Below are 12,826 nucleotides of genomic sequence, written 5' to 3'. Positions count from 1 at the left end.
TGCTTCACTGGCCCAACTTGGCACCATCATTGCGCTCTTCCCGGGCGAGGCAGATCAGTCGCCGGCTTCTGGACGGCCACTCACAGCAGCTGCTGGCCACTCACGCTGGCTGCTGGCTGCTGGCTACACACGGTAGCCCATGGCAACCCATTGCAGCAAGGGCTGCAGCCTACACCGTTGCTGGCGACTCACGGCAGCCCAGCTCCAGGTCAAGCTGTTGTTCAGCATCTTAGCTATAGAGGGCAGTGTCACTAGCCCTCATATGTGGGATCTGAAATGGGGTCCTCTGGCGTCCCAAGCCAGCTCTTAACCATCGCGCCACTCGGCCGGCCCTGTATATTATTTTTGAAGAAAGTGCAGTGTGCTAGAACAATGTCATTTTGTGGGGGATCTGCAACCAGTGTTTAGAGCAGAAACCTTATAACCAGTTTAACTTTTTGATGGAATAATGCATATTTCTGGTAATGTATATGCTCTGATAAGATGAATTAATATTTAACTTCTTGTTCTCTGTCTAACCAGGGTCATTGGTTTCCTGGAAGCAATTGTTTGCATAAAATTTGGACAAGATCTCTTCTCTAAGACCCAAATACTCTATGTTATACTTTGGCTTCTTTGTGTGGTAAGTCATTACTTTTTCACCCAAAGGGTTAGCTAAATTTCCCATGGTGTTTAAAGACAAAAACAAAACAAAACTCTTTTGTACCAAGGTTCATTACAAAATCATATTTGTAATAACCTGAGATTGGTCTCTACTCTGAAGTTCAAGAATAAATACATAGGACCACATTGCATCCAGAATGGGTCAGAGGTGCACAGTACCCACATTTATTTCACTTAACAGGAATTCATCTGCCCATATGAAAAATTTCAGGCCTGCCATGAAGCGAAAAGGACAATTACAGTGCTCCATAACATACATGTTACTGTATGAGCATTTATGTGCTAAATGACGGACTATAGTTTATAGGCCACATGAGATGTTTTTGAAGGTAATCAGACTGTGCAGTTTCTGCCCCACCAGCCAACTTTCTAGGCCAAGCCTGGGTAGGGGGAGCTCCCTCTCTGAAGGGCAGAGCCCTGGGGCCTCCAGCTCCGTTGTCTTGGGACGTTTTCCTCACCTTTAACATGGAGTAAGACCTTACCTAGCTTACACAGTCTGTGACTGCCCTTCTTAATTTAATTGTTTTATTATTTTAGAGAAAAGTCTTATTTTACATTTAAGCTTAGGATTCTTTGCTTACTTGGCCCAGAAAATTAATTTAGGCTTTCTTTATAATTATAGAAACTTCCAAACGTATTTGGAAGTAGATAGAGTAGGTGATCCCTTATGTACCCATTACCCATTTTCAACAATTAACAACTTGTAGCCAGTCTTGTTTCCTTATATTTCCTACTCACTGTCTTTACCCAAATTATTTTGAAGCAAATGTGTCTGTAATATTTTGGGATATAGCTCTAAAAGAAGACAAGAGTGCTTTATTTTAACTTAATGCAACCATCATTTATTATCACATCTGAAAAAGAATTGACAATAATTCCTTAATGTTATCAAACATCTAATCAATGTTCCAATTACTAACAGTTTCTTAAATTTTGTATTTTTTAATAGTTTACTTAAATCAATACCCACTTTTTGCAATTGTTGGCATGCCTTTTAAGTATCTTTTAATCTATACTATCCTTTTGTCTCTAGCTTTCTCCCCTTCTCAGTTTATTTGTTGAAGAAATCAGCTCTTTTGTCCTGTAGATTTTCCCACAGTCCGGATTTTACTGATTTCATCCTATACTGTAATTTAACAGATTTCTTTGTCCTGTGTATTTTCTGTAAATTGGTAGCTGGATCTAGAGGCTTAATCAGATTCAGGTCTAATTTTTTTTTTCTTTTAGCAACACTAAACTTTGTATTTTTAAAGTGTTTTTTATTGCCTTTCACAATGCCTACTTGTTATTGTTAGATATTCTAACTGTAGCAGGGCATCTTGAGCCTTTTCTGTCCTGTTTTATCTTGAACAATAAAAGGGAATAATGATTTCCTTTGTATTTAAACTCCAGATTTAATGCTTAAATGTTTTTTGGGGTTTTTTTTTGTCGTGGTGAGACTAGATGTAAGGGTTGTTTAGGGGAATATGTCAGATGTTCCTGGAGATTTTAACCGACTGCTTCTCACATTGGTATCTGGCATGTGCCCCTCAGGTATGTGAACTGTAGTTTTGCCTACTGCCCTCACCTCATGCCAGAGGGGACACAAAGAGGTGGAGGCAGGTGGGACTACTGGGACATGGGCAGGTGCCCTTCTCACAACAGCCCGTTGCAGGCTCCCAGCCTCCTGGGCACAGCTTCCACCTAGGCCATCAGTGGCCAGAACAGCCTTTTTAAGGCCATGTCCAAGAAGCCTTCTCTCGTCATCCCAATTTGCAGGGACACAGCCAGTCTCTCTTTAAGTTTTAGAGACTTTTTGTTTTCCTTATTTGACACCTAGCATATGCCTTCTTAAGTTGGTGATTTTTTATTTGCCTTTGTATGTGTGTGATTATAACCTCACTGAGGACATGAACCACACTTTGTCCTCCCATCAGTCTCTCCTTCACTCAGCAAGGTCCTTTGTACATCTGTTATTCCTTCACGCAACATTTTCTGAGTGCTCTTCAAAGCTACACCTGATACTGCACCCCCGCTACAGATAGATGATGGTGATAAGATTTATTAATACTTACCGTGTGCCAGACACTGTTCTAAGCCCTTCTCATTAATTGTACATTTGATCTTTACACTTTGCAGGGAGGTACTTGATTACCCTACTTTTATCGATGAATAAATAAAGGCACAGAGAGGTTCGTTAACTTTACCCTGTTACACGGAGAGTCAGTGGCAGAGGCAGGGCTCAAACCCAAATAGTCTGGCTAGAGAGCTGCTCCTCCTCCAAGGGTCTCCACATCTAGATGGGAATTACACATGCAAAAGAACGATGTTAATATGTGATAAGGATTAAGGATGTGTACGTAGAGCTGAAGGAGCACTAGACAGAGCACCAGATGAGATGGGGAATTGGTGAGGGCGCCCTGGAGGTTATGTGTGAGAAGGACTTTGATCCTTCACAGTGAATGGCTCTCCCATCCTTCAGGTGCCCCAGCTAAACACCTGGGAGGCTGCTTCCTGTCCTCTGTCACTCTTCAAATCAGCGGGCCACTAGGTTTTAGTCATTTAGACATTTAGCCCAACTTCACCGTCTTCTCCATTCCCACTGCCTTTGCAGATCCACTCTCTACACTGCTACCAAAGCGATCTGCCAGGATTCAGATCTGAATCTCTTTTCCCTGCTCAGAATCATTCCCTCATTGCTGGCTTGAGAGAGCCCAATAATACAATATTTTTTCCCCCGCTGAAGTTCCGAGTAATTAAGATAGGAAGGGTGGGAGGCGCTTCTGGAGATCAGAACAGCATCTTTATTACTGAGAATCCACATTGTTCAATACCAGCTTTAGATGCATGACAATGCGTAGCTTCTGAATAGCGATCCCCGCATTTGACACAGTCTCCAGCCCCAGGAAGCAGGCCTCCCCACATTGCGCTGGTGGCCCAACACCTGGACGGAAAGACAGAAAAGGCCCAGCTTCCTGTTTTCAGATTCACCAGTCAGATGGCTCCTCCCTCGGGAAGGAGTGAGAGGTGGGGAGAGGCTGGAGGATGATACCAGCAAAGCTCCCTGCCTGTAGAAAGAAATACCAAGGAGGAAGAAGAATTCCCCACCCCAAAACCTACCCACTGAAATAGGAAAGCGCGTGTGCGTGGTTAGGTCCACTGTTATCTGGGTCATTCATCATACCCATCCATGTGGACTCTACTCGGCTACCTCAAACCCCTGAGTCACCTCAATGAGTCATCCTTCCAGACTTCTCTTGCTGTCACCCATGATGCTTCTTTTACCTCATCTGAATGCTTTCTCCTCTTCCTCTACCTACTGAATCTTATGCCAAGACCAGACTTAAATTCATGCCCTCAATGACCTGCAAGGCAGACTACTAGGGACCAGCCGTACTTTGTACATTCTAAGTTGAGTGTAGTGTAATCTGTGGTGTTTCTATCTGCCTCCTCAACATTACATTTTTGCTCACAAAGAGTAAGTTTTCATTGTCCTTTTGTCCCCACTGACTCTAGCACAGCACCTGATACATAGGAAACACCCCACAAACACATGGAAAATAAAGGAATGAGTTCAAGAGACAGAGACCAGGAGATGCACAGGCAGGGCGAGGAACACACATGTGCAAAGACACGAAGCTGTGCCAGTGCCCAGCGTTCCCAGGAAGATGGTTCCACGTTTGGGGAGCTAGAGTGAGGAGAGTGAGTTGGAGGAGGAGAGAATAGGGGACGTCTGTACTTGGTGAGATCCCAAGAAGATTTTTCAGTGGGAAGCACTGTGGGTGGGGGGAGAGTCTAAAGGGAAGAGGGATTGGAGTTCAGTCTGAGGGCGTTGTAGTGACAAATGACTGACGCTAAACCAAGGCAGTGGCCTCCAAGATGCAGAGGAAAGGCTGGATTTGAGAGCTTGTTCAAGAGGTCAGTCCCACAGGATGCCATCCCCTGCGAGAGCTGGGAAGGCACTTGAGCATGAGTCCAGGGTGTCTAGTTTGTGCCCTTGAATGACTCTTGGGGCTGGTAACAGAATGGGGGATATCAGAAGCCCCATGCAAGGAGATGAATTTGGTTTGGGGCATTGAGGTTTGAGGGACCCTTAGAACTTACAGATGGAGGTGTTCTATATCATTGGAAATTCTAGTCTGTCCAGTAACACTGAATAGACTCGGTTGGCAGTGGAGATGAAAGAGTTGGTGCCATGGGTGTGTCGGGCATTGCTAGAGCCATTGGATTAGTCTGGGGACAGCGTTGGGAAGAGAAGCTGGCTGAGAATGGAATTCTGCACAGTAGCCATGTAGAGGCCAGGCCGGGCTGCAAAACAGAGCAAGCAGGGCTTTGAAGACAAGCAGAATCCCCCAGTTGGTGTTACCAGTGACGAGTGCCATGGAGGGGGACCTGGCCCAAAATGAGGCCGTTGGCTGGGATGAAGAGGGGCCCCCACTGCCTTGCACACTTACCAGTTAAAGAAGAATACAAACAAGGTGCTGGTGCCTTTTCACATCTGTGGCCTTTATTAAAGATGAAGATTGACCTCAAACTCAGGAGTGAGGTGGACATCATTCAGTAAGGGAGCGTTAAGCTACACCATGCCTCCCCCACTACTACACCACTACTCAGAGACAAATCCCCTGAATATTCTCTTGGCTCAGTAGGAGAACATATCCAGACCTTGAGATTATTGCATGTGTAAAGATCCGCATGCTAGTTCATCAGCTTCTCCACCCGCAGTTGTCTGATCAGACTTGGTCAGTTTGAATTCTCAGCATCATGATGTGGGAGCCAAGCCGGTTTTCCCCGCTCGTTGCCAACACACCCATGTTTGTGTGCCGCCTTGGTTCTCATCCCACATACTTCCCTACACTTTCTTTTTTTCTTCCCCCTTTTTAAACACAATCTGTACAATTGCTATTTTAAATCCAGGCCTTGACATTTTAAACGGATACCTGCCTAGATCTCCACAGGTGCGATTGCAAACCCCAATTACAAGCTTTTGTCTCCTGGGACAAGTGTGAAATGGATCTTTTGTACCCAGGTGAAGTGGTAGATTTGGCAGCCACAGCAGGTCCTTTGTGTGGTGGTTGTCATGCTAAGTTCACGCTTCCAGTGTCTTCAGTGTTGCCCTGTCCCCTCCTGTCCCCTGCAGAGCTGTCTACCTGGCTGCCCTGGCCTGCCCTCCCAGGGGTGGAGCTGGAGAAGGATTAGAGGAAAAGCCCCACTCGCCTGCCCTCTAGTGGGCAGAATTCACAATGACCGCCATCCCAGCCTTCACTGCTCCAGGGTCTAGTGGAGTGACAGCTCTGGCCAGCTTACCCACCCGCACTGCACAGCCACTGACTGGCCAGAGGAGGTGGAACCCATCCTCCCAACATCCCTGTCCTGTGAAACCTATAATGGCCTGTTTTGCTCTTTGTAAAGGACCTAACACATTTATAGTAATACCTTGGTTTGCGAGCATAATTTGTTCTGGAAACAAACTACTCGTATTGCAAGACATCGCTTGTTTACCACGTTAAAATGTATTAGAAATGTTTGCTCATCTTGTGGAACACTCGCAAACCAAGTTACTCCCAGTCCAAGGTTTTACTGTATAGGCTAACACGCTGCAAATTCTCTAGTCTTTCCCACTCTTTCCATGCTGTGAAAAGGGTGCATTTAGTCAGTAGTGTACGTTAGAAATCTGAGCATGTACCGAGTATGGTAAAGGTTAGAAGTAGTTTTTATAAAATGAAATCTGAGCATGTACCGAGTATGGTAAAGGTTAGAAGTAGTTTTCATTTTACAATTTTAATATATTCATTGCCTAATTTTTTGGTAGCGGGTATGTATGTGAGCTTCTTTTTCTTTAAATCCTTAATCTATAGATGGATGCCAGTTTGTATATGGACTTTCTATCAAATAAACTAGTGATCCTCTGTTTCATGTTATCTCTCCACCGTGCTGCTATTCTGACTTCATTGACATGGAAGGCCAGCGGGAGCACCGGGACTCTTCTTTTTTGACACTTAAGATGATGCTGTGCCCCAGCAGACATTTTGTAAATATCGTTGACTTAAAGGAACGAGGCCAGAACTAGACTGCCAGCCATGGTGCTGAGAATTCCTAGCCCAGTCTTCCCTGCAGCCATGGTGCCACGCTGCAGACCGGGGGCCATGCAGAGCAGATGAGCCTACTGGCTGTTCCCATGATGCTTTTCTTTCTTCAGGGCTGAATGAGTAGATGGATGAATGGATAGAGATGTGAAAACATGGAGACATAAAGTCAGTATTATCTCGATAGCCATCCCTAAACCTTGTGTCCAGGGACATCAAGAGACCTGTGTCCTGATTCCAGTTTTGCCACATACTAGCTGTGTGCCCTTGACGGGGCTATTTTCATTCCTGGGAAATGGAGGGAGTTGAAATTAATGACCTCTGTGGTGACCTGTTTCGATCTAAAGTTAGGATTCTTAGAAAGAATGAGAATTATTCCCTCAAGAAGAGATGGCTCCACTGCGATTTCACACCTCTTCCCCACGGTTGAGGCAAGGTGATAGGCCCGCGACAGGAAACGCAGTGCGAGAGGTGGCGATTAGACAGTGAGGATGGTGTGGGATAAGGAGGTTCCTAAAGCAAGGCATTCTGAAGAACTCAGCCGTTTTGTTTTGGATGATTCCCCGACAGCCAAGAAGGTACGGCCTAGCTGCAGGACCCAGCCACGAGTCACCTGTCCTCGCTTCTGTCACACGCTCTCCCTCTCTTCTTTACTACGCAGTGTAGGCCTAACCCTAATCCAGCCCGGAACTTTTCCCCTGACACACGATTAGACTTTGGGTTCTTGTAGAGGCTGCTCTTCCCTCAAATTCGAGTACATTTTAGGGTACGATGCAGGGCGAGCAGGGATGCTGGGGGGAAGTAGAGGTTATCCCTCCTGGGTCACCGTGGACCACGCGCTTCTCGTTTTACTCAGGGACTTACCCAGCATTTTTATTTTCTCCTTATTTTCCTGTCAACTTAACCAAGAAAAACAAAAGCAGGCAGGTCAGAGTGGGGCCACCAAGGCTAAAAATCAGTAAAATAGTGCGAAATCAGGGGCAGTGTCCTGATGTGTTCTGCCACTGACATAGTAGATATTTGTCCTAAATGCCCTCCAGCCCCACTGTGACTCAGACTGAGTGAACCTGCTTTTTCATTCAGAAATCCTCTTCCCCACAGAAGCTGACAAACTGTCCTTATACCTCTTCCGAGTGATGGGGGAAGACGATGGACCATGAAACCAGAACTATAGTAGAGAATCCCTTACGTCCTCTTGAGCAAAGCCTTTCCGAAAACGCATCCCACTTGTCTCACATCTAAACATGGTCTTGCATTCTGATAATAGAATGACAAGCAGTGACAGTGGTCTCATCGACTCTTCTTGTTAAAAGCTTTGGGGATGCTCCCCCAACTCATCCACCACATCCAACCATTTTGTAACCGGCATTCTAGGAGAGATGGCACAAATGCATCGAGCCATCTTATATGAAGTCCCATTGAAACCCTGAAGTTCTGGGAAATGGAATTGGTGCAACATCTTTTTAAAAATGTGCTTGTTTTTCTCTTGCAGGCTTTCACCACCTTCCTGTGTCTGTATGGCATGGTGTGGTATGCAGATCACTATGGTCACCGAGAAAAGGTATAAGAGGGAAGGCAGAGATGGCCTTTATTTAAAGTAATCACTTCCAGCTTGGATCTTTAGCCCAGAGCGTATTTGCTTGAGGATATGGTGTGGCCCGTGCGAGAGTGGGCTTCAAACTTAACCATTTCAGAATTCAGTCCCTATCCATGGCTGTCCATGCTTGTGACTGCCCTGTTCAGTAGGTCACTATATTTATCCTCCTTTTTTAAGGGGTTTAAAACTTAAGTATTTGTTTAAAATAAAACTTGTGGGGAGAGCGAGCCCTGGACCAGTTTTTGGAAGGATGGGTCTTATTCTTGGCCCTTCCACTTTGTGCAGACCTCTTCCTGTGCCCTACCCAGCCTGGGGCCCCCATCGAAAAATGCCTGCCCTGCCCACTTCATAGTGGATACGAGTATTAAAGTAAAGAATAGATGTTTGCAGGCTTAAAATGCTATAGCAGTCTTGTCCACTGTATTTTTTTAAGTAAAAAGAACAGCTTTCGTTCATGATTCCTTTTAGATCTAAAGATCTAAAGTGCTTTCTAAAAGACTTATTCGGCATCACCTGGGAGATAGCTTTGGTTTCATAGCTGAGAAACATGAACATGTGGAGGTACTGTGGAGGTACTGTCACTTGGTGTTGATCCCCAGACTGGGAGGGACAGGACAGAGCATCTCCCTTATTTGCCTGCTACCCCTCCTGGGGAGTACTTGCAATTCTGTCACTAAGCCTGCCTCTCTCCCTAGACCTACTCAGAGTGTGAAGACGGCACCTACAGTCCAGATATCTCCTGGCCTCACAGGAAAGGTACAAAAGGTATCTCTTTCTTATTTATTGTTTAAAACTTGACTGGGTCTGCTCCCTTCTGAGGCCCAGTAAGGAGATTTAGAATCAGTATTCTCCTCTGTATGTTGATAAATGTATGTTCTGAAGGGTCTCAAACCTACTCATTGCATGGCTCCTGTTATTATTAAGAAAAATGCAAAGTGCTTGCAGAATCTGCCCAAGAAACTTGCTTCATAAGAAGAGGTGCCATGTAGTTCTGCCTTTTCTGACACAGGAAGACATAAGAAGGTCCACATGTCTCAAGCACCCCGATGGCAGTGTTCTCCCTCTTGGCTTTTATCATGAGTGAAAGGGGTTAGGAAGAATTGTGTACCGAGAGGAAAAGCCTTTCAAAGAGGTGGATCAATTTAATCATGGTTATTCAAGAGGTAGAGTGTAAGAGGGATTTTAATAGTGTAGTCAGGAATTTCCACTGACCTCTCTTCAAGGAGGAGCATTTTAGAAAGATTTGGGGCCACCTGGTTATTTTAAAGAATTGGGCACATGGAATAATGACACCGAGAAGGCTCCACTGGACAGCAGTTTCTTGCCAATTCTTATTCTTATGAGCTGATTGGAAGGCTTGACTAACGGGAGAGAATTATGAATGCTAGAGACCATGGATTTTAGCTCACAGGATTGTTCAGAACAGTGGGCCTAAGGAGAGGAAAGCGCTACTGTCATAATTGCTCTCCTGTGTTCTTTTAGGGTCAAGCTTCTTAGAGCTCTCCCTGGGAAAACAGCAGTGTACACTCTGCTGAGTTGCCACTCACCCTTTTTGGGGTGGTCTCTCCTAAGTCAAGGAGTCGATCAGCAATCTGTTTTGGAATGCTGATAGAAGTGGGCAGAGAAGTTCCCCAAAGGTCCCTGATTCACAACCATCCCCTTATAGATCAGTCCTTGACACTTCTGGGCACTTCTCCATTGAAAAGACTAAAAGAAGTAAGCAGTGGTAAAGATATATTTCAATGAAAGGTACATAGACTAGTAAAAAACACAAAAAAAGAAAGAAAAAATTTTCAGAGAGGTACAAGAATCTCTTAATGGACTAAGCCAAATGCCACTTACAATGGAGACCAAGACCAGCATGGTAACTACAGTTAGTAACACTATGGTGCATTTTTGAAAGTTGCTAAGGGAGTAGATCCTTTTTTAAAAAAAGAAATTTTACTGGGGAACAGTGTGTTTTTCCAGGACCCATCAGCTCCTGAAGTCAAGTAGTTGTCTTCAATCTAGTTGTGGAAGGTGCAGCTCCTTGGCCCATGTGAGAATCAAACCAGCAACTTTGGTGTTGTGAGCCTGCGCTCTAACCACCTGAGCTAAGCGGCCGCCCTTCTGAGAACTTTTTCTAGTGGCTGTCTTGGGTGGAGATTTCCTAGGTGGCTGGGGCTGGATCTGAGCCCTGTCAGACAACCCCTTGGCTTGGCTGCTGGGCAAAGGGTTGGCCGTGTACTTACACTAAGAGCAGAGCAAACCCAAGCCTTCCACACCTTTATCTGGAATGGCCACCCATCCCCCAGCGCCCCTGGCCCCGCCCTCCACCTGGCCAATGCCTGCTGATGGCTCTTTTTCTGAGCATGTAGACGTCTTTTTCTGAGCTCCCAAACAAATAAGATAGTGTGACAAATGACGTCCCTGTAGACTGAACGTCTTGAAGGCATGTGGTGTCTTCACTGCGTGACTCCTGCGCTCTGTCATGAGCAGCCAGGGCCTCCAGATCAAATGATAGAGGGCATGTGATATCTTTAATATTGTAGAGTCAAGAATCTTTTTCAATTTAGGGATTTGGAAACTTGGGTATGTAGCAGGCGAAGATTGGAAACTTAGGTAATGCATCCTTTGGTTGAGAGGGTAGAGTTGACACCCATGTGCTTTACGTTTTAATTGCCCCTCCTTCGTACTTTGATTTCATTTGTACACTCACTTCTGGTTCCCATCACCATGACCACGATCCACCCTACACAGTGTGAGTATAAAAATTCTTAAGGACCCCCACAGACACCTTGCTTAGGATGCCCAGGGACCGGCTGCTTGTCTTAATGTATTAACGAGGCCACTAGGTGGCGCGCGAGTATCAGTAAAGAGCCTGTCCTTCGGGGGTGGGCCTAGGACGGCTGGGCCAGAACTACAAATCTGAGCGAGCCCGGGACCCCTGCGCCCATGGTGACGGTGTGTTCTGATTCCTTTGCTCAGGTTCTGAAGACAGCCCACCCAAGCATCCAGGCAACAACGAAAGCCATTCTTCCAGAAGAAGGAATCGACATTCCAAGTCGAAAGTCACCAATGGAGTTGGAAAGAAATGAAAGACCCTGGTTAATCAAAGATGTTCCAGAGAGTGCCTAGAACTAAGAGGGAAACGGAATCATTTGGGCCTCCCTGCTAGGAGGTTAAAACATACAGTGCAAACGGGAAGAGGAGAGGGGACTTTCAGGGTGTCGTTATTTGAGGGTGTAAGTCTTGCTTCCCATAGACCTGGCCACATCAGGCAGACCACTGCCTGGGGCCCTTTGCCAACGTGGAGTCTGTTCTAACGTCAGCACTTGGCATGCGGTCACCAGTAGCAGTACAGTGTGTTCGAAGGAAAAGGTAGCTATTTACTCACAGTTGCCAAGAGCAGCTTTGTGCTTGTGTGTATTGTGGATACCTGTTAAACATCTTCATTCGGACACGACATTAACCGTACAGTTAATGTACTGGTCACCAGTTTTGGTTTTTTATGACTCTGCCTTTCCATTTGATTGGTTTACATTCTGGACACTTTCCTGTCTTTTGTTTCATTGTTGTTTTTTTGTTTTTAAGTTAGGGTGCTTAAAAGCCTTCAGAAGCCGCTGCTGAAATTGAATTGGGGAGGGCTACCCTCTCTTCTAGAAAAACAAAAGGGAGAGCTTTTGTGTTACTGATTAGCAAACCTCATACCCTTTTTAGGACCTTAAACCACACGGCGGATGTAAACCAGTCTGAGGAAAGGTTAGCTACCCATATAGGATCCTGGGCTTCAGATTAAAACCTTTTTTGGTACCATTCTGAATGTCACTGTCCAGGCTTATCCACACACAGTGCACAGACGTGAACCTGCTCGAGAGGCAGTGCACACCGCGGCTTCTGCCCCAGCCAGGTGCCTTTTACATTTTGTGTTCCTTCCATGGTGTGTTGCTGACATTGTCTTTTAATCCTATGTGAGGTGCTGGTGAGTATTACCTTTCATCCATGCCATGCTCTAGAATGTTTACCTGATAGTTTTATCACTTCTGATGGCTCCTTGTTTTAAATAAAACAATTCACATTAAAGCCCATCAAAGATCTGTCTGTAAAATGCTTATTTCTCTACATCTTATTGATATTTTCCACTGCTGGTAAGTAATCGCTGTACTTTTAAAGTGACTTTAGGGTAATATGAATGAATGTGTATGTGTTTTATATAGTGAGAAGGAAAAAAATATGTGTATTTTGGAGTGCTTACCAACACATATGTCCTATTTCCTAACCTTTCCAAGTGATCAGTAGGAAATGAACAAGACAGTCATCTTTTTTTTTAGTATAGTAATGGTTACATCAGCCTAGATGGTTACATCAACCATCCAGCAAGTGGCTGGTACCCAACTGATTGGCTTATAGATACAAACTTGCGGAAAGCAATTTTTTTGTTCGCTGATTTCACAGAGCACAAAAGTTTCGGTGTTTTTTTTTCTCCCTTTAAGGAAATGATTAACCATACAAATGTCATGTT

At 45.1% G+C, this 12,826-nt stretch overlaps 1 protein-coding gene across 2 annotated transcripts in view; it reads left to right on the top strand.

Moving 5' to 3' along the window:
- Positions 1-12,412, top strand: part of PTDSS1 (phosphatidylserine synthase 1) — a 45,330-nt gene extending 32,918 nt beyond the window's left edge. Inside the window, exons 8-11 of one of the 2 annotated variants that reach the window (XM_019627078.1) lie at positions 523-622; positions 8,221-8,289; positions 9,021-9,090; positions 11,293-12,412. In XM_019627078.1, coding sequence (XP_019482623.1) covers positions 523-622; positions 8,221-8,289; positions 9,021-9,090; positions 11,293-11,402 — 349 coding nt within the window. In that variant the 3' untranslated portion in view covers positions 11,403-12,412. The remainder of the gene's footprint in view (positions 1-522; positions 623-8,220; positions 8,290-9,020; positions 9,091-11,292) is intronic. The other variant, XM_019627079.1, reaches the window with a different exon arrangement.
- The last annotated feature ends 414 nt before the right edge of the window (positions 12,413-12,826 follow it).

The sequence above is a fragment of the Hipposideros armiger genome, unplaced genomic scaffold, assembly GCF_001890085.2.
Source record: "Hipposideros armiger isolate ML-2016 unplaced genomic scaffold, ASM189008v1 scaffold_705, whole genome shotgun sequence".
NCBI lineage: Eukaryota > Metazoa > Chordata > Mammalia > Chiroptera > Hipposideridae > Hipposideros > Hipposideros armiger.
This window is presented reverse-complemented; position numbering and strand designations above follow the sequence as displayed.